The following is a 24972-nucleotide window of genomic DNA, read 5'->3' as shown; positions in this document are numbered from 1 at the left end:
AAATGATAAATCATACTTCAATATAATAGTTTGATGAGAACTTAAATATATACTACTGTGAAAGGAGTTATGAAAAATTGATTATTGGCTTGAGACTTGAAAATTTTGGGAATTTGATTAGTTGATATTTATTATGGTACATTACTCACTAATTATGTTTAGAGATGAAATTATTTTTGTCATTACTAAGAGCATAGGCGGAAAGATATAAAGAGAATATGGAGATGGAAGGTTTAAAAATAACATATAATAATAATAATAATATGATAGTACCTTATATAAGAATGTATAGGAATAGGCAATATATAATGAGATTTTTTGTAATTATGAGGCTTTGATATAAATTTGTAGATACGCCACTTTTCAAATTTTAAAACTTATCAAATATTTAATATACACAATTAATTAAAAATAATAATGATGATCAACCCTTTGATATTCTTTAATTTGTATGTTATATATATAATGAGATTTTTTGTAAGCAATTTTAATTATTTTTATTTATGTGGAAGAGTTATTTTAATAATTTTATATGAGTGTGAGGTAACATCACAATAGACTACAAATGCAAAATGCTTTTCAATTATTTACCATAAATTCTTGTTTGTGACGGACGCTATCCGTCACAAGCAAGAGACATGGCGAATAGATACCATATTAGCAATATGAGCCGAATAGTACAAGTTGAGTGGGGCATGTGTTTAATATATAAAATTATGTGAGATTGTTAGTGGGGAACATGTGGTACTTGTGCATTTAATGCATACATGCATGAAAAACACCACCATATCACACAAATCTTCTTTACGTCAAATGCACATCAACACTACAAACAGCTATCAACTTTTTCTTCCATCAATCCTAATCCACTCATTCTTCATAATCATACATTCAACAAATTATCCCTCAAATATTCATAATCATCCATTCAAATTATCATCAAATCTTCATACTTTTCTCACAATCATAATCATCCATTCAAATTATCATCAAATCTTCATACTTTTCTCACAAAACCATGGATAACATGGTTGAGAACACGACAATGGAGGATGAAAATAATCAACAAAGTGTTGATATTGAGACCGCTGATTGTGTATCGGTTGATGGTAATGTTGAGACTGCTGATGATGTATCGGTTGATGGTAAAGACGAAGATTTTGCGACGATGTTGATGAGCAAATGTTTGTTTTTTTTGTTTTTTGATGAGATTTGTTTGGTGATCTTTTGACAAATTTAGTCGCATAAATGTTAGCATGCAATGTTTGTGTTGTTGATGAGTTCATTTTGACGATTAGATTAGTAAAGAATTGTTTTTATTAAGTTGTTTATTCATATTTTTGTTTGAGAATTTAGGGCAATTTATGACGATTTTTGTTCATGAGATTTTTGACGATTTACATGAGATTTTAGGTCAATTTTTGCATCAATATTTGGGAACGAATCTGTGTTCATATTGTTGGATTTGATGAAGATTAACATAAGCTAACGTCTATAAAACTTACAACAACTAACTTTAAAGAAACACAAATGCGTTTTGAACAGATGATCATTTTAGGTTATAGTGTGACCATTTTAGACTTCAGTGTTGTCATTTTAACCAAATCTTAAATTTTGGTTGCTCGTTATAGGTATTGATCTGTCATATATGTTATCATTGTGCAGTGTATACTGTGACCATTTTCTACTTCAGTGTTACCCTTTTAACCAAAACGCATTCTTTTGTTTATCTTGTCATAGGTACTTATATTTAATATATGTTACCATTGTGTAGGTACTAATCTTTAAACTTTAAATGGTGACAGTCCGACTAAAGTTGGTTACATTCTGATTTTCTGTTAAAATGTGACCATGATAGTTATGATATGTAGACGTTGTAGTATGAAATATGACAGCATGTTGTGTGTGTTAAAACTTAAAATGGTGACATTATGACTAAATATGGCTACATTCTGATGTACTGTTAAAATGTGACCATTATAGTGTGATATGTAGTTGTTTTAGTATGAAATGTGACAACATGTTGTGTGTTGAAAACTTAAAATGGCGGCATTCTGGCATTCTGACCAAAGCTTAATATCTCTTGTCATAGGTATTGATCTATCAGGTTGTTTAATTTACTTGGAATAAAAGCTACAAAATGGGAACACATCTTCAGCTTGTATAAGAAACATTCGCAACTTATGGGATTTAGTATCAAGAAATCAACATCTCGTAGGACCGGCGTGAAAGACAAGTCGTTGCTTGAGAGGTCGTTGATTAAGAGATACTTTAGATGTTCTTGCGAAGGTGTACATGGGAACGGGAGTAAATTTGTTTTGAATGGCGGCCCTGAAGTCATTACTAGCAATGTTAGGAATGCAGGAATTACTCGGTGTAAATGTGAAGCTGTGTTAGGACACAAGTAAATAATGGTGGATTATGGAAGGTAGTGGAGCACGTGGTTGAACATAATCACCTTTTCACACTTGTTCAGTGGCAGCATCATCATCATAGATCGGAGTGCAAAATCATAGAAGCGGAGGGTGAGGTAATAAAGGCAATGACTGAAGCGCAGGTTCCTCCTTCAGTCCAATTCAGGGTTGCTGCGGCAGGGGCTGGGGGTGATGCATTTGTCGGCCACACAAAGCGAGGCCATATTAATTATGTTAACAGATTGAAGATGAAATCAATTGAAAGTGGTGATGCAGCCATTCTGATCAACCTCATGACTAGTAGGCAAGCGGAGGAGTCGAGGTTCTTCTTCCGTGTTCAGTGTGACGAAAAAGGAAGATTAAGTAACCTATTCTGGCGGGATACGATGACACGTTTATCGCATTCCGACACACTGAAACGTCCTTTGTTTTATTTTAATTTCAGTCGTTTGAGAGGTCGTTCCGGATCAGTTTCATTTTTTCCCGGTTTATCTACCACGTGTCAGGGGTAGCTTCAGGAGTCGCCCTATTCGATCTCAGCGCCAAATAACAAGTTTTTTTTCCACCGTTCAAGACTATCCGATTTTCTCCCGAGATAGGTTTATCGCATACCAACACCCTCTGTGATACCCGCTCTATTAGAGACTCGTTGACCGTCGTTGACTGACCTTAGACACATGTCTAGTTCTATTAAGACCTTTGTTAGTTCGACCTTACGTCATAATAACCTTTGGGAAGTAGAAACTCGATCGAGTAACTCAGTGACTCGATCGAGTAGAGGCCGCTCGATCGAGTAAGTCTCATACTCGATCGAGTAAGTGAAGTTCAGCGGTAAAATATAAATCGTGAAGTCATGAATCCAAAATCAGTTTTCTCATTTCATGTCCTCTTAAACCTAATCGACGACACTTCTCTCTCACCAAGCATCAACCTTTGAGATGCCTTTACACTTGGATACACCATGGGAATGGATGCTTGAGTCGAGTAGCGGTCTTGTCGCGGGAGTGCCGTGTACAGGTAAGTCATCATCATCATCGTCATACCTAGGGTTAATTGTGGTTGGGTTTGTTAGTAATGAAATTTGTTCCTATTGTTTGTAATATGTGATAATGGTGATTGCTTTGTCTTCATACGGTGTATGCGGTGTTGTTGCTGATTGCGAAAGGTAGGTTTTCCTACTCAGTACTGTTGAGTTGTTTGGTTGTGTTGTCAGTCGGTATTGGTGTCTAATTACTTTGCTGCTGTGTTGGACGTTGTTGTCTGTGTTTGCGAGGTGCACCCTCGGCTGAGTGTAGTCATCTCGGGAATGACTTCACGTCCTTGATTCGCCCCTTGTGGTTCCCGCCACAAGGGGGATGTGCACATTAATGGACACAGGTTGTTCGCTCGATAGAGATGAGCGAGGCTTAGATGGGAATGGATACGGTCCCCCACTGGCGGTGTGGAATATCTATTTCGATGGACATTCTGGCAGGACTTTACCTTCGGGTTAGTCAAATGGTTTATGGGTGGTTGATTGTGGAGTTGGTGTGTATATGTTGTATCTTTGGATTGTGTGTTGTCCGCAGTTACTGACCTTCTGTGGTGTTGCCTCTGTTTCTTTTTGTGTTGTGTCTAGCGTGATCCATTATGGTGAACAGTCAGTCTTAGTAGGTGTGAAATGTGGAGTTTAGCTGGGTGCGTCGGAGGGACGAGTCTTTCACCAAGTCTTTGCATGGATAGTATCACCGTAGTTATAACTGGTTGTCAAGAGTTGTATCTTTCTTTATTTGAGTTAAACTGTAATACCTAAATTAGTTCTCTTATTGACGTTATGATGTTCACTATTTCTCGAGCAACCAAGATGGTAATGCCCTTATCCGCTAGGGAAGGTCTTGTTAAGGCTCTTTGGTAGATGGGGGTGTTACACCCTCAAACGTCCTTTGTTTTATTTTAAAATTTGTGTGGCCGTTTTATATAAACCGAGGATCCGTTTTTGTGATTTATGGACCTTATTATTCCGGAACCCTGAAATCCCAAAAACCGTGTATTATAGACTTCAATTTCAGCCGTTTGAAAGGTCGTTCCGAGTGAGTTTCATTTTTTCTCGGTTTATCTACCACATGTCAGAGGTCGCTTCAGGAGTCGCCTTATTCGATCTCAGCGCCAAATAACAAGTATTTTTCACTGTTCAAGACTATCCGATTTTCTCCCCAGACAGATTGATCGCATATCGACACCCTCAAACGTCTTCTGTTATATATTAAAATTTGTGTGGCCGCTTTATCTAAATCGAGGATCCGTTTTTGTGATTTATGGACTTTATTGTTCCGGGACCCCGAAATCCCGAAAACCGTGTATTATAGACTTCAATTTCAGCCGTTTGAGAGGTCGTTCCGGGTCAGTTTCATTTTTTCCTGGTTTATCTACCACGTGCCAGGGGTCGCTTCAGGAGTCACCCTATTCGATCTCAGCGCCAAAGAATAACTATTTTTCCACTGTTCAAGACTATCCGATTTTCTCCCGAGACAGGTTTATTGCATACCGACACCCTCAAGCGTCCTTTCTTTTATTTTAACATTTGGGTGGCTGCTTTATCCGAACCGAGGATCCTTTTTTGTGATTTATGGGCCTTATTTTTATTGGACTCCGGAATCACGAAAAACGTGTATTATAGACTTCAATTTCAGCCGCTTGAGAGGTCGATGCGGGTCACGTTTCATTTTTTCCTGGTTTATCTACCACGCGTCATGGGTCGCTTCAGGAGTTGCCCTAATCGATCTCAGCACCAAATAACAATTATTAATCTACTGTTCAGGACTATACGATTTTCGCCGAGACAAGTTTATCGCATTCCGACATCCTCAAACGTCCTTTGTTTTATTTTAAAATTTGTGTGGCCGCGTTATCCGAATCGAGGATCCATTTTTGTGTTTTATGGACCTTATTGTTCCGGGACCCAGAAATCCCGAAAACCGTGTATTATATACTTCAATTTCAACCGATTGAGAGGTCGTTCCGGGTCAGTTTCATTTTTTCCCGGTTTATCTACCACGTGTCAGGGATCGCTTCAGCAAAGAAAGAGAAAGGAAGTGGAAGGGCTTTAGAGAGAAGAAGGGTTTTGAAGTTGTTCGGAATTGATTGTGGTAAAGTGAGTATGAGACGGTTGGAGTTATAAGGGGAGGAGATCGAGGGGGCGAGAGACGAGGAGGTGTGGGGCAATGATGAGTGTGTGAGAAGTTGAGCAAAAGACTGCGCAAAATACAACTGATAATTTCCCGTTCGTCAGCTCGAAGTGTGCCTCACAAGAAATTAGGGACAAACTATTTGGGCCAAAGTCTGTAGATTGGGCCACATGGATAATTGATCCACCAAGAGGGTTAGGAGGGAAGAGTTGGGCCAGACGGATTGGCGGCCTTGAGGGGCCCGTAAGTATGGGGCAACCAAGTGGGCTTCAGGCAGATTGAAGAGCATTGGGTTAGCTATGACCCGACAGCAGGAGAAGCCCAACGGATTCGACTGACTTATCATGCAGCAACCTAAACCCTAGTACTAGGGTTTAGGTCCTATATATAAGGGAGAGAAAGGGAGAAAGAACATTCATTCATATACATACAAAACCCTAGACATTGTACTAGCAAGATAGCCGTGTCATCTCATTGTATTCGTTCTCCAACCTATAAAGCTACCAAAGTTGGTTGGTGTGAGTGGTAAGGGCTCTCGTCTCTTAAACAAGTGGTCATGGGTTCGATTCCTGACTCTTGCGAATGAAAAAGCCAAACTTGGGAGGGGTCAACCCATTAAATTGCCTTCAGTACCCCGAAGGAGATTGCCCCAGCTGTCGGTAGGGGATACTCCTGGTCAACACCAAAAAAAAACTATAAAGCTAGTGCAATACTTGGAAGGGTACCGTCCCCTTCCCGCGGTCGTTTCCCATATTGAGTTTTTCGCGTCACCAAAGCTCGCGTGTCAATCTTTCATTTATTCTTTATTATTCGCCATACACACATAGCTTAATCTCTAATTAACGCATAAGACCACTTTGATCTAAATTAACCTAATTCGGTAGAAAAATACTCCTTCCATACTAGACCAATGGTAACATTGACCGTTTTGCAACTATTTATGGTCGTAGGGAATCTTCGATATTATTCTTAATCTATAAGACAAAATATAGTCATGTGAAATCTTGATTGATTTATCGTCGTGAATGCTATAAGAAAATCAAATTTTTATAATTTTTAATAATGTCTAACAAAAGATATTCACGTTACAAAACGTGTCTCGACAAGTGTGAAAAAGTCAATGTTACCATTGGTGTGGTATGGGGGAGTACTAAAACATCTTGATATACTTTTTTTTTTTAAAAAAAAAAAAATTCATTTTTCATCTGCTTATGTAAAAGTCTTATTAAAAAGTCGTTTTTTTTTTTCAAATGTTAGCCCAAACACCAACAATTTTATCAAAGTACCTTATTAAAAAACTCATTTCTAAAAATAAGAACAATTTTTCTAACACAAAATCTAATTGAAGACGGCCATTCCGTCACAAGCTTGTGACGGATACCATTTCCTCTCACAAAATACCCATGAAAGGTGAGTGGGGGAAGCACATGGGGGGTGCCCCACCTTATCCCCTCTCCCTTTTTGTGAGAGGTTTTCAACTTGTGACGCAATTAGCCCGTCACAAGCAAGACGCTTTGTTTTTCTAAAACGAAGCCAATCATGCCCCAAATCACTCAAACACTCACAAAAAAGTCAAAATAAAAGCCGGAGGAAAATGGCGGAAATTGTGCACACTTTTTTCCCTCCAAATTGCACGTAGATAAGTAGTTAGAAAATGACAGTTAAACTCAAATAAACAATTACTTCCCAAATTACTAAATTCCCCCAAACATTTTAAGCATAATCACCAAATTAAAGTCAATAACAAATTAACTAACATTTCGTCTTCTTAATCACACATTAATCCAAAATTAATCAAAATTATAATCCAATTTTAATTAATTCCAAAATTTAATTGGAAAAAAAATAAATAAATGGAAATTTCGAACGGCGGCGAGTCGACTCGGTCGAGTTGTCCGAGTTTGGGGGACATAGTTGAAGAAGGAGAAGGAGAAGGAGACGGAGAGAGGAGAGATAAAGTGTATGTGGCTGTCGGAAGCAACATAGATAAGGCGGTGTCGTCGATTCGGTGGACAATCCGTAATTTTCGGAGCTCCGACGTTTGTCTTGTTCATGTTCATCAGCCTTCTTCTCTAATTCCTACTCTTTGTAATTATCACTTTCTCTCTGAATTCTAATTTTGTACGTTTCCGTCTCAGTCATTTGTTTACGTTTTATATTCATTGTGAGCGGTATTTTAATTTAGTGTAAACAAATGATTGAGATGGAGAGAATGGTTGATGTTTTATGTTTAGGCTTTTAGTGTTAAGTAATATGCTTTTGTGCTTATTTAATTGAATCACAAAATCTCACTTTAAACGGACACTATCCGTGTCTAAAGTTGGAGATGGGTCAAATATGTCACCACTTACGTAATAAGACAAACAACGAGTGGGAGGGGGGTGGTGGGGGTTGTGTTATTATGAAAGTGGTGACATATTTGACCTTTTTACATCTTTAGACGGATATAGCCGTCTACAATGAGACTAATTGTAATTGAATTATGATTTGATTGTGGAAATATAGACTGAAAAATGCAAGGATAAATGGGTTTTAGTTGCTGTGAGGCTGTGACTGTGAGGGAATGTGGGATATACTTTGCTGTAGGTCATTAGGGCTAACGACACGACTTTGCGATGACAATTGACAACACTATTAGCTTAGTGTCTCAAGGGATATCGGAAATGGTAGGTAATAGGGGTTGGATTCTTGGATGTATGTAGTCTTCCTTTGTATATCGGAAATGGTAGGTAATGGGGAATTGGATTCTTGGATGTATGTAATCTTCCTTTATGGTAATAATGCTAGAGGTTGTTTTAGGATGACCTAAAATGATACTGTACAATTTTGCGATGTCTAAAGAAAAATTGCAGTGAAGAGGCTACTGACACGTTTTGTAGGAGGTAATACCGGTTACAATGTGAAGGGGAGAGGAGTGGTTAAATGGTGGAGAGAGACGGTTTCGTTGGAGGTAATCCCACATAAATGTAATTAGCATTGCATGATTAGCCTTGCTTGTCTTAATTGGATCTCGTGACATTGTAATGGGGATTGCCGCTTATTGTTTTTCATTTGTAGTGGGAAAACTTCCGGCAAATCGAGCAAACCCTTTGGTGGTGGCCGCATATAGGAAAGATGAGCGAGAAAAGATGAATGATCTTCTGCAATATTACCTGAACACCTGCCAGAGAGCTAAGGTAAGTCGTGCTGTTACTGGTTTACACAACACTGACTGATTGGTTTATTTGCTGTGGAACTTGAGTTTGGTGCTTTATGATGGCTAGAGCCTTTGCTTATTCATTGATTGTTTTCGTGTTATACTATTAGCTCCCTATTTTTTTTTCTCGTTCTGACCGGATATAGTCAGATATGATGTAGCAAAACCTGCTAATTGCAGGGAATAATAAGATGCTGTAATGATATTCTTACTAGTCTTATGTGGATTTTACCAATGACCATAAGTAGTGACTCACTGTTGCAGGTAAAAGTGAGCTTCATTGTCACTGAAGCTGATAAAGTTCACAAGGGACTTGTGGAACTGGTCTTGAACCATAACATACGAAAGCTGATTATGGGGTCCGTGTCAAGAAGGTATGTGCAACTTTACTTCCTTGGATCTCTTCATGGGTGTACGATAATAATGTTGTTCACCAATGTCCATCCATTGACTTTAAATTGCTCATCTGACGGAGGGAGGGAGGGGGATCAGCGATGTTGACTAATCGTTCATGTTAGGAATATGGTAGATTAATGCAAAATGACTCGCCAAACTCTTGATGCTTTTACTATCTGAAGTAGCGGATTGCCAATTTTAGGATGCAATTTTAATACATGGGTCACCCTGAAGCAATCTCTCTATAAAAACACGGGTAAGGTCGATCCATACATCTGAGTCCCCCTCGCCTCGTCACAGACAGGAGACATTGAGGCAGCGGGGTTATGTTGTTATTGTTGTTTAGTAATCTTTTGATGGTTTCTTGTACTTATTAAATGATTATGGGCAGATTTGAAAAGGTGACAAAGAATTCAAGCAAAGCTAACTATGCTGCCAAAAATACTCCGGCATTTTGTGAGATTTGGTTCATTTACAAGGGCGAACATGTTTGGACAAGAGAAGCTTTTGAAGTACCTTCAAGCTGCCAAGAAGAAAAGTCGAGTCCAAAGATTTTACGGTCAAAATCATTTCAACATAGAAAGAGGGAACGTCTCTACAACCCAGATCATCTTCAGTTTAGTTCTTCTCGTCTAAGCGTGAATGGACCCACCACAGAGGACTTTGTGCCATCTCATTCTTCATGTAGTCCAGTAAACTCCTTAACGAGCAATGATTCTACCTCTATTACATCGAGTGAGAGAAAGCATCTTTCTGATTTCGAGACTAAATTGGAGGAAGAAACTTTGTATGCTCAACTGTTGGAAGTCAAAGCCGAAGCTGAGACATTAAAGACTGAAGCATTTGCAGAACTTTTGAAACGTGAAAAGCTGGAAGCTGAAGCTATTCAAGCAATGAGGAAGGTGGTTCTACACTTCTATTACCCTGATTTTATTGCAATTCTTAGATTTCAGATTATAAGTGGCGAACTGAGAAAGTTTGTTTATTATACAGAAGTTTTAAATTTCACTTTTTTAGCTCAAAAATTCAGAAAAATCAAAAATTGGGGAAAATGCACGAAAAATCTGAATTTTGCGGTGTTCAGGAACCCTGAATGCCTTAAGGTGACTACACGGGGGTGTTCACCGGTCCGGAACCAATTCGAACCAGACCAAACATGCTTGAACCAAAGACCGGAAAACTAAAAAATCAAGACTGAATAGTCAATATTCTATACAGGACCTGTTGTGACAAATTCGAACCCGTAAAACCTGACCTGATTTGCTAGGAGATTTGCAGCGGGCACTGTTGCTATGAATCTGAAATCTGGACTTGCAGAAGACTTATTACTTTCTGCTGACTGATGACTAGCAAGTCTCTGGTTGTGTTTGACTACATCACTTGCTATGTTACTTGACATTTTAATTAAACTACTTTTGTTGAAAATCAGTCTCAAACTTTGTCATCACCAGTACTGGGAATAATATTATTGACTAATGTTGGTCAAAGAAATCAGCTATGTTAGAAATAAAGGCTTACCGTGTGGGGAAAGTCGGAGATTAGTTTATGTTTTCAAGCTGTCTGTTTTGAACTCTTTCATTCATATGATCTGGTCATTCTCGATTTGAGTCGGGTAGGATTATAAGGGTGGCAAAAGTTTTCCCTCGCGAGTTTTAACACTACTGGAGTTAATTAAACTTTGATTAAGCTAGATCAGTTTGTTACTATTTCTGTGGTTGAAATCTATCTTTTGGATCTCTTCAGGTTAAAGCAATTGAACTTATTTACTCCCGTGAAGCGAAACTCAGAATGGAAGCCGAAGATGCTTTAAGGAGTATGATCCATGAGCAAGAAATCCTTTTGGAGGAAAGACTAGAGGTTACAGGGCAACTTCAGAAGACCATGAGGAATGTGGCGGTCCTTGACTGTCGTGTCCAGGAAGCCAACCGGCGCTGTGAGGAAGTATATGGGGAGCTGAAACATATCCAAGTTTGTACAGCAAGTCTACGACTAGAAAGACAAAGGTTATGGAAACAGAAAGTGGAAGCCGACCGTTGGCTTGAAAAATGGAGAAGTGGGAGGCAGACTAGTGGTACAAATCGACGAGTATGTGGCGGGATTCTGGATGATGTTCCTGATCTGGTTGAGTTCTCTCTATTAGATCTGCAAAGTGCTACTTGCAATTTTTCTGAAAGTTTTAAAATGTGTGAAAGAGGGTTTTGTAGCGTGTACAAGGGAGAACTGCTTGGTAGAACTATCACCATACAGAGGTTGCATGCACATAATATTCAAGCCCCATCACAGTTTCAAAAAGAGGTTTCTTTCTTTTCTTTGTTTTTTTGTTCTAGTTTCGAGTCTTGATAGCTGGTATTATGTGGAAATCAGGTCATTTGAGTCGGTTAAACTAGCTCTTGTCATGTGACCATGTTGGGTCATCGTCACCAGTGACTGGTCAGCCCGGTTTTGTGACCATGTCGGGTAGTCATCATCAGTGGCTGGTCAGAACCGGGTTTTGTTCATTTGCCCAGATAGTTATCAGCTTACATTTTATCTTATGTTTTAAGGTTTGACCTATAATTTCATGTTTAAGCTATGTTTAGGCAGATGAAAGTTAAAAATATTTAAGATTTTAATTTGGTCTTATCTGGATCATTATTTAATTCGATATTTGGTCTTCCATCAAGTTGAGTCGGTATCTGGTTGGCTGGTCATGGATCATCTCGGTTAAGTTGAGGCAAATAGTGTTGTCATCAAGTTATAGTTTGGCCATGGGTTGCACGGGTACTTTCAACAAATTTTTGGGCTTTGTCGGGTCAGCTCAGGTTTTCAGTTCAGGTTTTAATAGGAATAATGTCAGGTTATTCGGGGTTATTTTTGCCCAGTTTTACGGTTTACTCAGAGCATAATTTATTATTATTGGCTTAGCTGAGCAGTTAAAATCTTGCAGGTTGAAGTTCTTGGCAATCTAAGACATCCTCATTTGATTAATCTAGTGGGTGCATGCCCAGAGGCGTGGTCCATTGTATATGATTATGTTCCTGATACCCTCCAGTCCCGTCTTTTTCAAAAACGCAACATTCTTCCATGGAAGATACGCGCTAGAATCATTTCCGAAATTTCAACTGCCCTTTTATTCCTTCACACTTCTCATCCTGAAAAGATCGTCCATGGTGATCTCCAACCTGAAAACATCCTCCTTGATCCTGAATTACACTGTAAATTATGTGATTTTGGGATCTCTAGGCTATTATCCCAAGACAACATTGATTGCCCTAATTTTCGATATTTTCCAGAATCCAAGGGCGCCTTCCCATATACAGACCCCGAACTCCATAGAGCAGGATTGTTGTCCCCAAAGTCTGATGTTTACGCCTTTGGGGTTGTCATGCTACAGTTGCTGACTGGTCTGCCTCCAGTAGGATTGGTTGCCAATGCTCGTAGAGCAGTGTCAAGTGGCAGGTTAGTTTCGATCTTGGACCCATCTGCGGGAAATTGGGGACCATTTGTGGCTGAGAAATTAGCAGATACGGCTTTGAGATTCTGTGAACCCAACAGCCGGGACCGGCCAGAATTGACACCGTCTGTGGTGAAAGAGCTGCAACAGCTACACATGTCTCAAGAGCAACCGCCAGCTCCGTCTTTCTTTTTGTGTCCTATTCTTCAGGTTAGTTATTTTTACCAAGTTTGCAGTCTAATGATTATCCTGAACTCGTGGCGCAGTAGTGCAGCACTATATAAATGACCCACCAAATCAGTTTTTTTACCCCTAAAAACTAGTTGTTGCTGAAATTTAATGTTTTAACACTGGCCAATCCTAGACCTAGCAAATGGGTCATTCGGGTTGTAAGGTAAGGTCAGTACGAGTCATTTGGGTCGGTGTTGGGTCATTGCTAAGGATTTTTTATTTGGTGTTTAGATAAATTTAGGTTTAATTTCAAAATAGTCATTTCAAGTTGCATTATCAGGTCGAGAGGTGTCAAGTTTTGTCAATCTTGGTTTATATTGGGTGAGTTCGTGACTTCGTGATATTCTGTTCATCGAGTCAAATTCGGGACGGTTATACTTTTAATGATTTAATCCATAGACAGGCATTTAGGACATCATATATTGTTGAAAACTGAAATTATACTGTTTGACATGAAACTGTTGAACTGGGATCCTCTTATTTCAGGAGATCATGGGCGATCCTCAAGTAGCAGCAGACGGGTTTACCTACGAAGGAGAAGCCATCCGAGAGTGGTTAGAAAACGGAAGGGAGACGTCTCCGATGACCAATTTGAAACTAGATCACCTGCATCTTACAGCAAACCATGCTTTGAGGCTTGCTATTCAAGAATGGCTTTGCAAGTATTGAACAACACCCTTGTACACTGTTTTCATCAATGGAACCGACCCTTGTGAGTTGTGACTCGTCTTGACTTGGTAAAATGGATAAATAGACTTGGTAAAATGGGAGCAAACCATGTGACTTGACTTGTTCCGCCTTGACTCTCCTCAAATGATACCTGTCCCAAACTGACTCGCTAATGCGACTCCAAAATATCCCGACCTAACTGAATCTAATGACCCGGCAAAAATGACTCGACCGAACCAGTCTGCAAGATCTATGTATGATGTATTGCTTACTAGTTTTAGCTTCTACCCTCCTGTTTTGTATCTATATTTGTTGTGTTTTCGATTATAGGATACTGTATTACTGAAATAAAGGAATGCGAAAATAGGATTTATAGTCCGTCACAAATGAGAATTTGTATATACAAGTTTGTACTCTCGTTCTTTGTGGCTAATTCTTAATGGTTGAAAGTTTTGAAATTAAAGTTCCAGTAATAATTTCTTTACTTTTAGCATTTCCGGTTCTTTTCTCTGTTTTTACAGTCTTAAACTCTTGGGTTGGGATTTGTATTGTGGATTTTTTTTTTTTTTTTTGGCAACCGTAAAGAAAGTTTTATATAGATGTCATTTGACTCATTTGGTCAAATGCACTTATTTCAGTAAGAACATAAACTAAGACAACAAAGTAGCTACGTTCGCTAATATCAGATAAACTAAGACAACAAAGTAACTACATCCGCTAATATCAGTGTGGCGTACGGCTGACTGCACACAAAGCTTTGTATTGTGGAATTATATTGTGCCTAATTGAATAGCCTATAGCACTTCCTATGTAATTTGCTCGTTTTAATCAACCGACAAAGTACAATCGAGTGACCAATCTTACTACTAGTAAAATGATTAGGACGGAGGGAGTAATAAACAGTCACCCTCATTAATCCCAATTTTGGGCAATCATCTTACCCAAATTGCCGTTTTCTGATAACCCCAACATTACCAGCAAAAGTAATAACAAGAAGTTCATGTGAGTCGACTCATCTGAGAAAATAACAAGAAGTTCATCTTATTTCCGAGGCCCTGTTTTTTCCTTGTAGAAAAAAAAATGTATATGAGCGCAGTCAAGTTACACCAAAATGACTTCAATCTAAGAAAAAATTCGGCTAAGCAGAACCAGAAACAAACCACTCCTGAGACATCTAATGACCTACATAACAGTTCCGCGGTCAAAGGTAATACATAAACGAAAACAGTAAAATTTTGCATAGATGCATTTGAGGAGAAGTTGAAATTGCAGCCTATTTCATCTTGGCCTCAGTAAACAAAACATGGCGGTTAACTCGAGGGTCGTATTTCCGGAATTCAAGCTTCTCTGGAAGCTTTTTGGGGTTCTTCCTTGTCACATAGAAAAAACCAGTACCAGCAGACGAGACGAGCCTGATAAATATCGAACCACCTTTAGCCTTTCCCATTTTCAACCTAGATTTCGATACACCTGCAAAACAAGTGACTCCTAAGTCCTGAAGCAATTTTTCTTCAGATAAACACTGATAAAGCCAGGAAACTGAAAAACAGTGTTCGGATTTTCAGGAAAGCAAGGGATCCGATACAGTTTAACCGGGTAAACGGTTTGAGCCATTAATTCATTCAATTTTTAAAAATAAAGAACAAAATCCATCTTCAGCAGCAAGTTTAGAGACACCATAATAAGACTAACTAAAACAGTAAAACAAAGGCAAGTAAATAAATCAGTTGATCGCCTGTAAACGGGTCAAATACTACCTCAAGTAGATAGGACAATACTTCCGAGACATTCCGCTTTTTGCCTCATCCATCTAGTTGACCCGTTTTATTGTTTAAGACGGATATATCAGTGTCATTATTTCAAGCCGCATGATATTGTCGGACAAATTGTTTAAGACGGATTCCGTGATTCTAAAAACTTGATTCCTCTCTATATGATATTGTCGGACAAATTGTGATAAAACAAGTTTGGTGTTAAATCTTTGGCCTACACAAAATTCTCCACCATTTACAAATTCAACATAGACCCCGTCTATCCAACTATTAACAAATTGCTCGTTAATAGCATGAAGCCTAGTAAACTCCCCACTAGGAGCGGAAGGTGTAACAAGATCTTCACCATCATCATCATCATCTTCATCCACCTCATTTACCAAGATATCATCCTCATTCTCTTCAAACTCATCCCCATTAACATTTCCATCAAATTGATATTGATCAACACTATTCGCCGATAAAGAGACACAAAACATAGAATCCTCTCCCCTCATTACTTGACTTAACATGTTTGAAAAGGTTAAATTACTTTCAGTGGAGAAAGGATTAGGAATTACATTAGATGGTTGAATTGGTGTAACCTCAATATACAAATCCATAGAGGCCGCATTTGAATGATAAACACTAGCCCATAACGCCCTTAAACCTCGAGCATTATCTAAAGACAACAACTTATACCCTTTCACAGTAGGATACTTCATCTTAATTTTCAAGGCAAATTCACTACTATCAACCTCTAATTCATCACATATTAAAGAACAAACTTCATTAAAACTTTGATTGCTACTAACAAACACAAAAAATTGTTCTCCATCCTTATAACCTACATTTTCTCCTTCAATCATTATCTCACCATTACAATAACAACACAAAGGGTAATTGATTTTCTCCATTTTAATTTTTTCAAAACAAAGGAAGTAACTAAAACAATTTTAAAACTAAAAACAGCTAACAAATCTAATGTATAGACCGAAAATTTTACTCTAATATACAAAAGAGAGAAAATACATATAATCTAATTGCAATGAGTAGGATTTTAATAACAAGAATGAAACTTGTTTACCTCTTATACTGGGATTGAAGAGATGAATGATGGATTAATTATAAAGATTTGCAGGGATTTTCGACTATTTAGGGTTTGGAGTGATTTGGGGTTTTTTTTTGTTTTTTAACGTTTAATGATGGGTAATGGGGGGAGTGCTTCATTTTATCACTAGACCCGTACTTTCTCGCCGTCCCACATAGCGAGAATCAATTAAATGTCATTTCTCGCTGTCGCATACAACGAGTCTTTACATGTCCAAAATAAGTAGCATACTGCTTGTTTTTGTTTTTGGCATCGGTAGTATCTCGCTGTCTGGGACAGCGAGATATGTAGAATTTCCAAAAAAAAAAAAAGGAAAACACGAAAATAGTGACGTGGACCCATTTTTGGTAAATAGTTTGAAACCCGCCCTATTTTGTTAAATAGTTTGGGTTTGAACCCCAATTAAGCAAAAACTTCAAATTAATTCAATTAACATTTAGGGTTTTGATGTAGTAGCAGAACATACTTGATCAGACGATTAAACACAACTAGAAATGCATAGATTGTTTTGATTTTGTGAATGTAGGAGCCTAGGAGAGAATGTTGAAGTGATTGAGAAAATCGGATTTTTTTGGGTTTTGTTGTAACTGCTTTTAGGAGTGAAGAGTAAAATGAGGGAGTGGGGTGGATGTTTACTTATTTGACATGATATTTTTTTTTTAATGATAAGGAGCATGGAGAACTATACTCCTAGCTAGGAGTATAGTTTAAGAATTGAATCTCATCAACTCTATTAGATAGTATCACAACTGCAATGCCCTTCCTTTTGTTACTTAAATAAAAATTAAAAACTCGTCAGAATCTGCACCACAAGAACATGAGTAGAGAATTACCATCTGAGTTAGATTTTAGGCCAGGTTGGACTTCACAAAGAATATGTTTTCCTATACCATCCGAATTAGATTTTAGGCCAGGTTCGACTTCACAAAGAATATGTTTTCCTATACCATCGGTAGAACCGTTTTCTTTGTTTGGCATACAACCACCTTTTTTGAGAGGAGGAGAGAAACGATTCCACAAAAAATCATCGGTGTTTTGGATATATAACACTTACAATAAAAATGTTCAATCACAGAAACTGGGAGACACTTAGAGCATTTGATGTGGTCTTGTTCATAGTGGTAGATTGGAGGAATTGGGCTTTCCCGACATTTTATAGTACAATTAGTGGTATAATCTACTCGTTGTTACCCTGAGGCCACCCAATATCATAATTCAATTAAACAATCAAACTCTTTCTATGAGGTGTCTATGTGTGATATGGTACATCAGTTTTAGTCTAAACTGAAATATTTCAGTTACACCCTTATATAAACCACTTTTTGAAAATTAAACCCTTATAATTTCTTTTTTAAACTTACACCCAGGATATCATTTTTCTTCTAAAATTACATCAGTTTTAGTCTAAACTGAAATATCCAAGTTTCCAAAAATTATAAGGGTGTAATTTTCAAAAAGTGGTTTCAAAAAATTACAAGGGTGTAATTCACCCAAGTGTAGTGTTAGAGTAACTTAGGTTAACTATTCAAACACTTAGAAACACCAACCAACCCATAAGACTACGGACTAAAAATCACCCCAATATTGATTCACCCTCATACAAAGAGAAAAGATAATTACCACAAAAGTAGTAGTTTGAGGTCAGTGAACTTCGTGCGTCGGAGACTCGAGTCGCGATACTGATTTGTGAAACTACGCTTGAGTTGCTTTTTTTTTTTTGTTACTACCATATAAGAAGGAAAAACCCCAAAGGAAGCATATATTGATTACTTACTAGTTTTAGTCTCGTGCAAAAAAAAAATGCACGGGTTGATCTTCAGATTATAACATATGAAATATGCTAGTCTTTTATATATATAAAAGAGGCTTTTTTCAGGCAATTCTAGAGACTCCAAGTTTTTTGAAACTCTTTAATTAAAATAATAATATTAGACTTAGAAAAAAACAGGTTTTGTCGATATTAATCTTAATCTAAAAAGATAGGTACCATATTAATAAATACCAAAAATAAATCTTAATCTTAAAAAGATAAAAGTAAAATAATTAGTGTTTGTTCCGTATTAGAATTAGAATGGAAAAAAATCATTCATTAACAGTATCATTGTGTATATAAACTCATGCCATGAATTCTTCTCAACCATTAAATGTTCCCCCTCCCCAAAAATTGAGCACGACTCTCTAATTTTGCTTGCTATGTATTATGTTAATATTTGTCGCACCGAATATATTTTTTTATACAATGAGATCTAATTATGTACTTTTATATGATTTTTCAGGAAACAACGAAGGATAGTAATTTGAACAACGGTATTGAATCAATGCAACATCAACAATAAGATTAGTAGTTTTTACTCTGTGTTACCCTATTAATGGAAAAAGGTGCTTTTCCAAAGAATGGGAGGGAATATCTTTTACTCCGTATATGGCACATACTTGGTATTCTGTGTAGCGATCTTCTAACAATCTGACCTTTCCTTTTGGAATATGTCTTCTTGCGCTGGCTTTTTTAAGAGACGCGTCCATTTCTGGGGCGTGATATCAGGGAGCAACTTTTGGTGGTTGTAGCATAAGAAATCATCTGTTACTCCTTTCTTTGTATCTGTCTCTTGAAGGACCTAATTGGTAAAATTTTATTATTATTTTCATGTATCTGTATTTATAAATTATTTATTTTATGTATTTTTATGTTATGTATTATGTATTAATGGTTGTGTGTTTTTTTGGTTTGCAGAAGTACAGGTACATGCCAACGGCCGAACGTTTTAACTTATAACTTACTAAGCAAAATATATGGTATATTGGCTTCCTCTTTGTTTATTACTCCATATAAGATTATTTTGATTATATATAAGTTTCTCCTTTGTTTACTACTTCCAGTTTACGTTCCTTTGTTCCTACATTCAATATGACGGAATATGAACGAATTAAGCTGGATCATGATTACTCGTGAATGGATCCGCAACGGGCTCGGTTTACGGTGTTAAGAGTGACTTTGAATCCGAGTTCTTAAAAACTTAAATAGGAGATGGATAATATTTGTAACAAATATGAATTGTATTATTCCCTTCGAGCAAGTTCGATTTCGATTCAGATTTTGAACAATTCAGATTATTTCTATGTCTTTTGTCGTGAAGAGTATACCTGTATATGTATTATTTTAATCACACACTATAGAATAAGATGGTCTAACATTAATAACAAACTATAATTGTCTTTTCTTTTTTATAGAATGGGACCGTCTTATAGTGTGAAGCCGTCTCACACAATAATTATTGACGTAGGCTCGGAGCATTACTCTGCATTATGTATACCATTTGAGTTCATTTCAGGGTCTACTTACCAAAGCCGGTGTAGATTGTTGGTGCACGAACACAATTTTACGCGATCGGTAATGATTGTCTCTTCAACAGTAACTCAAAACGACCTCGGACAATTGCTAGGGATTGAGCGCTTTAGAGAGGTTTTTGATTTTTGTTAATGGTCCAATGCTTAGTTATTTATGTTGCTATGCTTCGTTTTTAATTTTTAATTAAGGTTTGCATTTACATATAATGATGAATTATATACAAATTTGGTTACCGCTAGAACTTAGAAGTACTATATTGTGGAGTTCCAACTTTTATCTTTTAAGGGAGTGTTTTCTAAAATTTTATCTTATAGTAAAACTAAATGGTCGTATGCATATGAAAAAAAGATTTACTTAACAAATATATTAAACTCCTTGCTAATTTAGACTCCTCTCCAATAAGAATCCTAACTGGTATATTGTATTGTAATAATTATATTATATTTTCTAATTTTACGTGATTTATCTTAGGGAAAAAAAGAGGGTTACCCTACGATATTTAAGAGTGTAAATAACCGTACTTTGGATAAAGAGTATAGAGTTGAAGTAACGCACATAGTAAAATAGAGTTATTTCCGAACAACTTTTCTATCCTCTTTCTTCTTCAAAATTCACTTTTAATTTTTCTAAAATACGCTTCTTGACGGGGACGGGGACGGAGCCCAAGTTACAAAGCTGTACCACCAAATGCTTCACACCAAACAGGGGAGGCCTAATATTGTTCCTTAATTCTTGAGTAATTGTAAAAAAGCCTATTTTATATATATATATATATATATATATATATATATATATATATATATATATATATATATATATATATATATATTGATTGATTTATTCTACGAAGAAAAACTTACATTTTCCAGATCCAAAAAAAAACTACATTTGCATAAGCTCACTCACAAACAGAACACTATTTAGTTACTCGTGCATGGCGATTATAACTTTTATATACACAAATCATAAAAAAAATGATAATTTATTTGTATATACTCATATTTTTAAAAAAATATTTCAATGTATTTGTATATACTCACGAGAAAACTATGTTAAGAAAGTAAACATAGCTTCTCAATTGCGAAGATACAATTAAAAACGAATCAATATTATAACCCGTACAACGTACGGGCACAAAATCTAGTTAATACGATAATTAGACGTAATATTCTAAAATAATAATTGAATGATATGATGTATAATTGTACGACTTTCAACATGTTTGTGAATATAATTGTACATGATTAAATATTCAATGAGTTAACTAAATTAATTAAGTATAGAAAAGTAATAAACTTCACATAACGAGTATAATCTAAGTCACTTTTGCAGAAATAAGGTGAAATAAATTGAATGATAGGTTGTGATAGGGCCAACTATAAAAAATTAGAATTCACCCCTTAAAATACACAAATATTACCCTGTATAATAAGCATTGTACACTATATATTTAATCGAGCTTATGTGTAATTTTTTTGAGTTGTTTAAAGTTCTTTTTTTTTTTATGTTTTAGTGGGTGAGTTCAGATACTTTAAACTATAACTCGGATTCTTTAAAACAAAACTCGAGAACTTTAGTATAAAGCTCGGGTTTTACACCATATAACATCATACTACTGGTGATATAATGTATTAATTGCTTAAAATAGGGAACCAATCAAAAGTCTCCAAAATATTTGGCTTTTATACTAAGGAGATTGCAACGTCCGAATTGTGTGTTCGAAATTTTTAAAAATTGACAAATGTTTTGGTAAGAATCAGCAATCAAAACCCTGGAATTTGTTTTCCCAAGACCGACACCTGGGATACCCACTAATAAGATCAAAAGCAATCAACTCTAGAATTAAAAAAGCAGTAGGTCTCCTGAGAGACTGTCTTTCATTAAATTAATGGGAGACATAACATGAAAAAATATAAATTAAATAATTTCCTCCCTTCATCATGTGAGATGTCTCTTAATATCGATTATTGATAGACCGTCTAAGTTTTTGTGTTAAAAAAGTATTGTAGTTGTTTTAAACAAAATATCTGAAAATTGATGATCACCAACCAATTAATTCAATCAGAAGAAATGAAAATCATTAACTACAAGAATTGAAAGTGAATTTATTGAAATTTTGATTAAAAAAAAGAGATGAAAATTTTGGTTAAAATTCCAATCAAGTTTGAGTTGGGGTTTTAAGTATGATCGAAATAAAGGCATGTAACAATCTCTAATCTATCAAGTATCAAATAACAATAGTCATATTTGGATCCGTCCTAACTTGTGACGAAAAAGAGACCGTCACAAATGAGAATTTGTGCACAATGCAAGGTAGGTATACATAGCCAGAATGCAGCAACAAATACCCGAACCATATAGACCAAAAACATAAAACCGAATTGGGGGATTGCGCACGGTCTAATGTTCTCACAGGCCGCAAATTTTCAGCAAGGATGAGCCTACTTCACACCTTATTATTACACCGTTGCAGACCGGGCAGGCTAGGTAGTTGTCGCAATCTGCTTTCCTTTTCTTGGTTTTTTTGCCGAGTTCAGTTCTGCAATTGTTGCATATGACATGATCGTAGATACAATGATAAATCGGAGTTGTAGTAAACTCAAAACAAATTTTACACTCTAGGTCCCTCGTAACCTTAGCCGCCATCATTGCTTACAAAAAAAATAATTAAAAACACGTCAGAAACTGCACCACAAAAACATGAAGTTAAAGCATGATTGTCAAATACTCTTTCCGTTTCAGTGATATGTTTACACTTTCTTTATTTCTCCCTCACAAAATAAAGAAAGGAAGTGTAAGTGTAAACATATCACTGAAACAGAGGGAGTAGTGGAGAATTACCATCTGAATTAGAGTTTAGGCCAGGTTCGACTACAGAAAGAATATGTTTTCCTATACCATCCGTAGAGCAGTTTTCTTTGTTTTGGCATACAACCTCCTTTACCGAGAGGAGGTGAGAAGCGATTCCACAAAAAATCATCGGTGTTTTGGATATATAACACTTACAATAAAAATATTCAATTACGGGAACTACTGGGAGACACTTAGAGCATTTGATGTGACCTTGTTCACAGTGGTAGATGGGAGGAATTGGGAATTCCCGACATTGTATACAATGTATTCGATCCATTACTGTTAAGAAAAAGAAAAAAAAAACGAAAACAAGTTAAAATCACAAAAAACAATTGTACATAGAGTTATGTACAACTAGTGGTATAATCTATTCGACTACTCATTGTTTACTCTGAGGCCACCCAATATCGCAATTGACAATGTTATTCTCCTTGAAAGCTAATTTGGGAATTCCTTTGGTTCTTCAAGCTTGTAATTATCAACAATAAGGTGTGATATTGTGTCGAGTGTCGGGTACATCAGTTTTAGCCTAAATTGAAATATCCAAGTGTCGGGACACCAAGTGCAGTGTCGGAATAACTTAGGTTAACTATTCAAATACTTAAACAAACCAACCAACCCATAAGACTACGTACTAAAAATCACCCTCATACAAATAATCCATACTTTACCTATATCAATATTGATTCACCTCATTCAAATACTTGAACATTGTTTTTTTTTTTTTTTTTTTTTTTTTTTTTTTTTGTAAAGAAGCGGGCAATTAGTCGCAAATGAGAATAAACCCCCAACTTGATGTAACAACTAAGAAGACCAAAAAACTTTCATAAAACCAATTCAATATATGATGTATTCTTGATTAAATAGCTTTCATAAAAAAAAAAAAAAATAAAATAAAAAATAAAAAAAATCAATTGATCATTCATATATTCAATCTTCTAAGAGTAGTGCCCTAATAGAGTAATAGCATAATCAATAATACGATTGTCCATACAAATACAAATAATTGATGAGAAAGAAAAACCAATGTTAACATTCTTAAACATCATTATCAAAACAAAAATATTTATCTAGAATTTGGATTTTCAAGAGAGCCCTAATAGCATAATTAACATTACTACTTTCAAAAGGAATGAACACGAACATGGTGATTTATGAATAATAAGATAATTACCTATGAAAGTAGTAGTTTGATGGCGGTGCCGGTGTAACGACAACAAGCAAGGTAGTAAAAAAGTGATTTGTGAAACTGATGCTTGACTTTCTAACTATTGAATTGTTATAATTTTCGTATTTACTCAATCCCGCGCATTTTTAGGTTGGGCTCAAGCCTAGACAGCCCTAGGGCTAAAGCTGCCCCTAGTTCTCACTCGAACATCGAGTTTGAAACACCAACCCATAAGATTAAGATTGATTAATTAAGATTAAAACGGTTAATTATATACTAAAATTATTCTACTTGTTTCTTAGAAAATGTCAAAAAATTTGTCATTTTACCATTGTGTGGTAGTATTTGACTCATTTAAGACGGATAATACCCGTCTTACTAAGATTTATTGTTTATTAATATAAGAATCACCAATAAATTATCAATATAAGGGTACATACAATTGAGTAGTAACATATAACATTTGAGGGTGTCGTGATGTGATAAGTCGTGCAAAAGCAACGTGTGCTTGTTGTTTGGGCTTGAAACGGGACGTTGAACCTCGAGAAGCGACCTTATACAAGTGGCATAAAAATCGGGAGAAAACGAAACAATACCTTGTTCGACCTTCTGAACGACTCAAATTGAAGTGTAAATGCACGTTTTTTAGAGATTTGGGGTTCCGGAACAAAATGACCGAAATTACCGATTGTTTCCCCAAGTCAGATAAAAAGACCACACAAAATTTGAGCAAAAACGGAGAAATTTGAGAGTTCTGGTATGTGATAAACCAGCATTGTTCGAAAATCGGTTAGTCGTGCAAAAGCAACGTGTGCATGTTGTTTGGGCTTGAAATCAGACGGGGAACCCGTGAAACGACCTCATACAAGTGGTATAAAAATAAAAGAAAAATGAAACACGACCATGTTAAACCTCCCGAACGGCTCAAATTGAAGTGATACACAGTTTTTGGATAATTGGGGTTCCGGAACAAAAATGCCTAAAAATTGCACAAAGTATTCCTCGGATCAGATAAAACGACCACCCAAAATTTGAGTAGCAACGGATAACATTTGAGGAAGTCGGTATGTGATAAACCAGCCATTGGCCGAAAACCATTTGACTTGACTTGTTCCGCCTTGACTCTCCTCAAATGATACCTGTCCCAAACTGACTCGCTAATGCGACTCCAAAATATCCCGACCTAACTGAATCTGATCCTACCTAAACTGAACCTGACTGCATATCTAATGACCTGACA

General features: G+C 36.4%; 1 protein-coding gene and 2 long non-coding RNA genes across 5 annotated transcripts; 2 read left to right on the top strand and 1 right to left on the bottom strand.

Annotated features, from left to right (window-relative positions):
• Nucleotides 1-677: 677 nt before the first annotated feature.
• Nucleotides 678-2979, top strand: LOC141590842 (uncharacterized). Its single transcript, XR_012520517.1, has 2 exons — nt 678-1184; nt 2093-2979. It is a non-coding gene; the product is annotated as an uncharacterized LOC141590842 (long non-coding RNA).
• Nucleotides 2980-7159: 4180 nt separating this feature from the next.
• LOC141591491 (U-box domain-containing protein 33-like) lies at nt 7160-13855 on the top strand. Of its 3 annotated transcripts, none has more exons than XM_074411841.1 (7): nt 7160-7666; nt 8636-8754; nt 9039-9148; nt 9562-10072; nt 10914-11465; nt 12097-12813; nt 13321-13855. In XM_074411841.1, the coding sequence occupies exons 1-7, from the start codon at nt 7432-7434 to the stop codon at nt 13501-13503; spliced, it is 2427 nt and encodes an 808-aa protein (XP_074267942.1). In that variant the 5' UTR covers nt 7160-7431; the 3' UTR covers nt 13504-13855. The 3 variants fall into 3 exon arrangements, with proteins under 3 accessions (XP_074267942.1, XP_074267944.1, XP_074267943.1); XM_074411843.1 differs by having other exon boundaries at nt 7248-7666; nt 9023-9148; XM_074411842.1 differs by lacking the exon at nt 7160-7666 and adding an exon at nt 8416-8528.
• Nucleotides 13856-14520: 665 nt separating this feature from the next.
• Nucleotides 14521-16458, bottom strand: LOC141591490 (uncharacterized). The gene is made up of 2 exons (XR_012520911.1): nt 16342-16458; nt 14521-14973 (listed from the first exon to the last, which is right to left on the bottom strand). It is a non-coding gene; the product is annotated as an uncharacterized LOC141591490 (long non-coding RNA).
• Nucleotides 16459-24972: the final 8514 nt, after the last annotated feature.

The sequence above is a fragment of the Silene latifolia genome, chromosome 7, assembly GCF_048544455.1.
Source record: "Silene latifolia isolate original U9 population chromosome 7, ASM4854445v1, whole genome shotgun sequence".
Classification (NCBI taxonomy): Eukaryota; Viridiplantae; Streptophyta; class Magnoliopsida; order Caryophyllales; family Caryophyllaceae; genus Silene; species Silene latifolia.
Note: the sequence above shows the minus strand (reverse complement) of the source record. Positions and strands in the feature narration are given on the sequence as shown.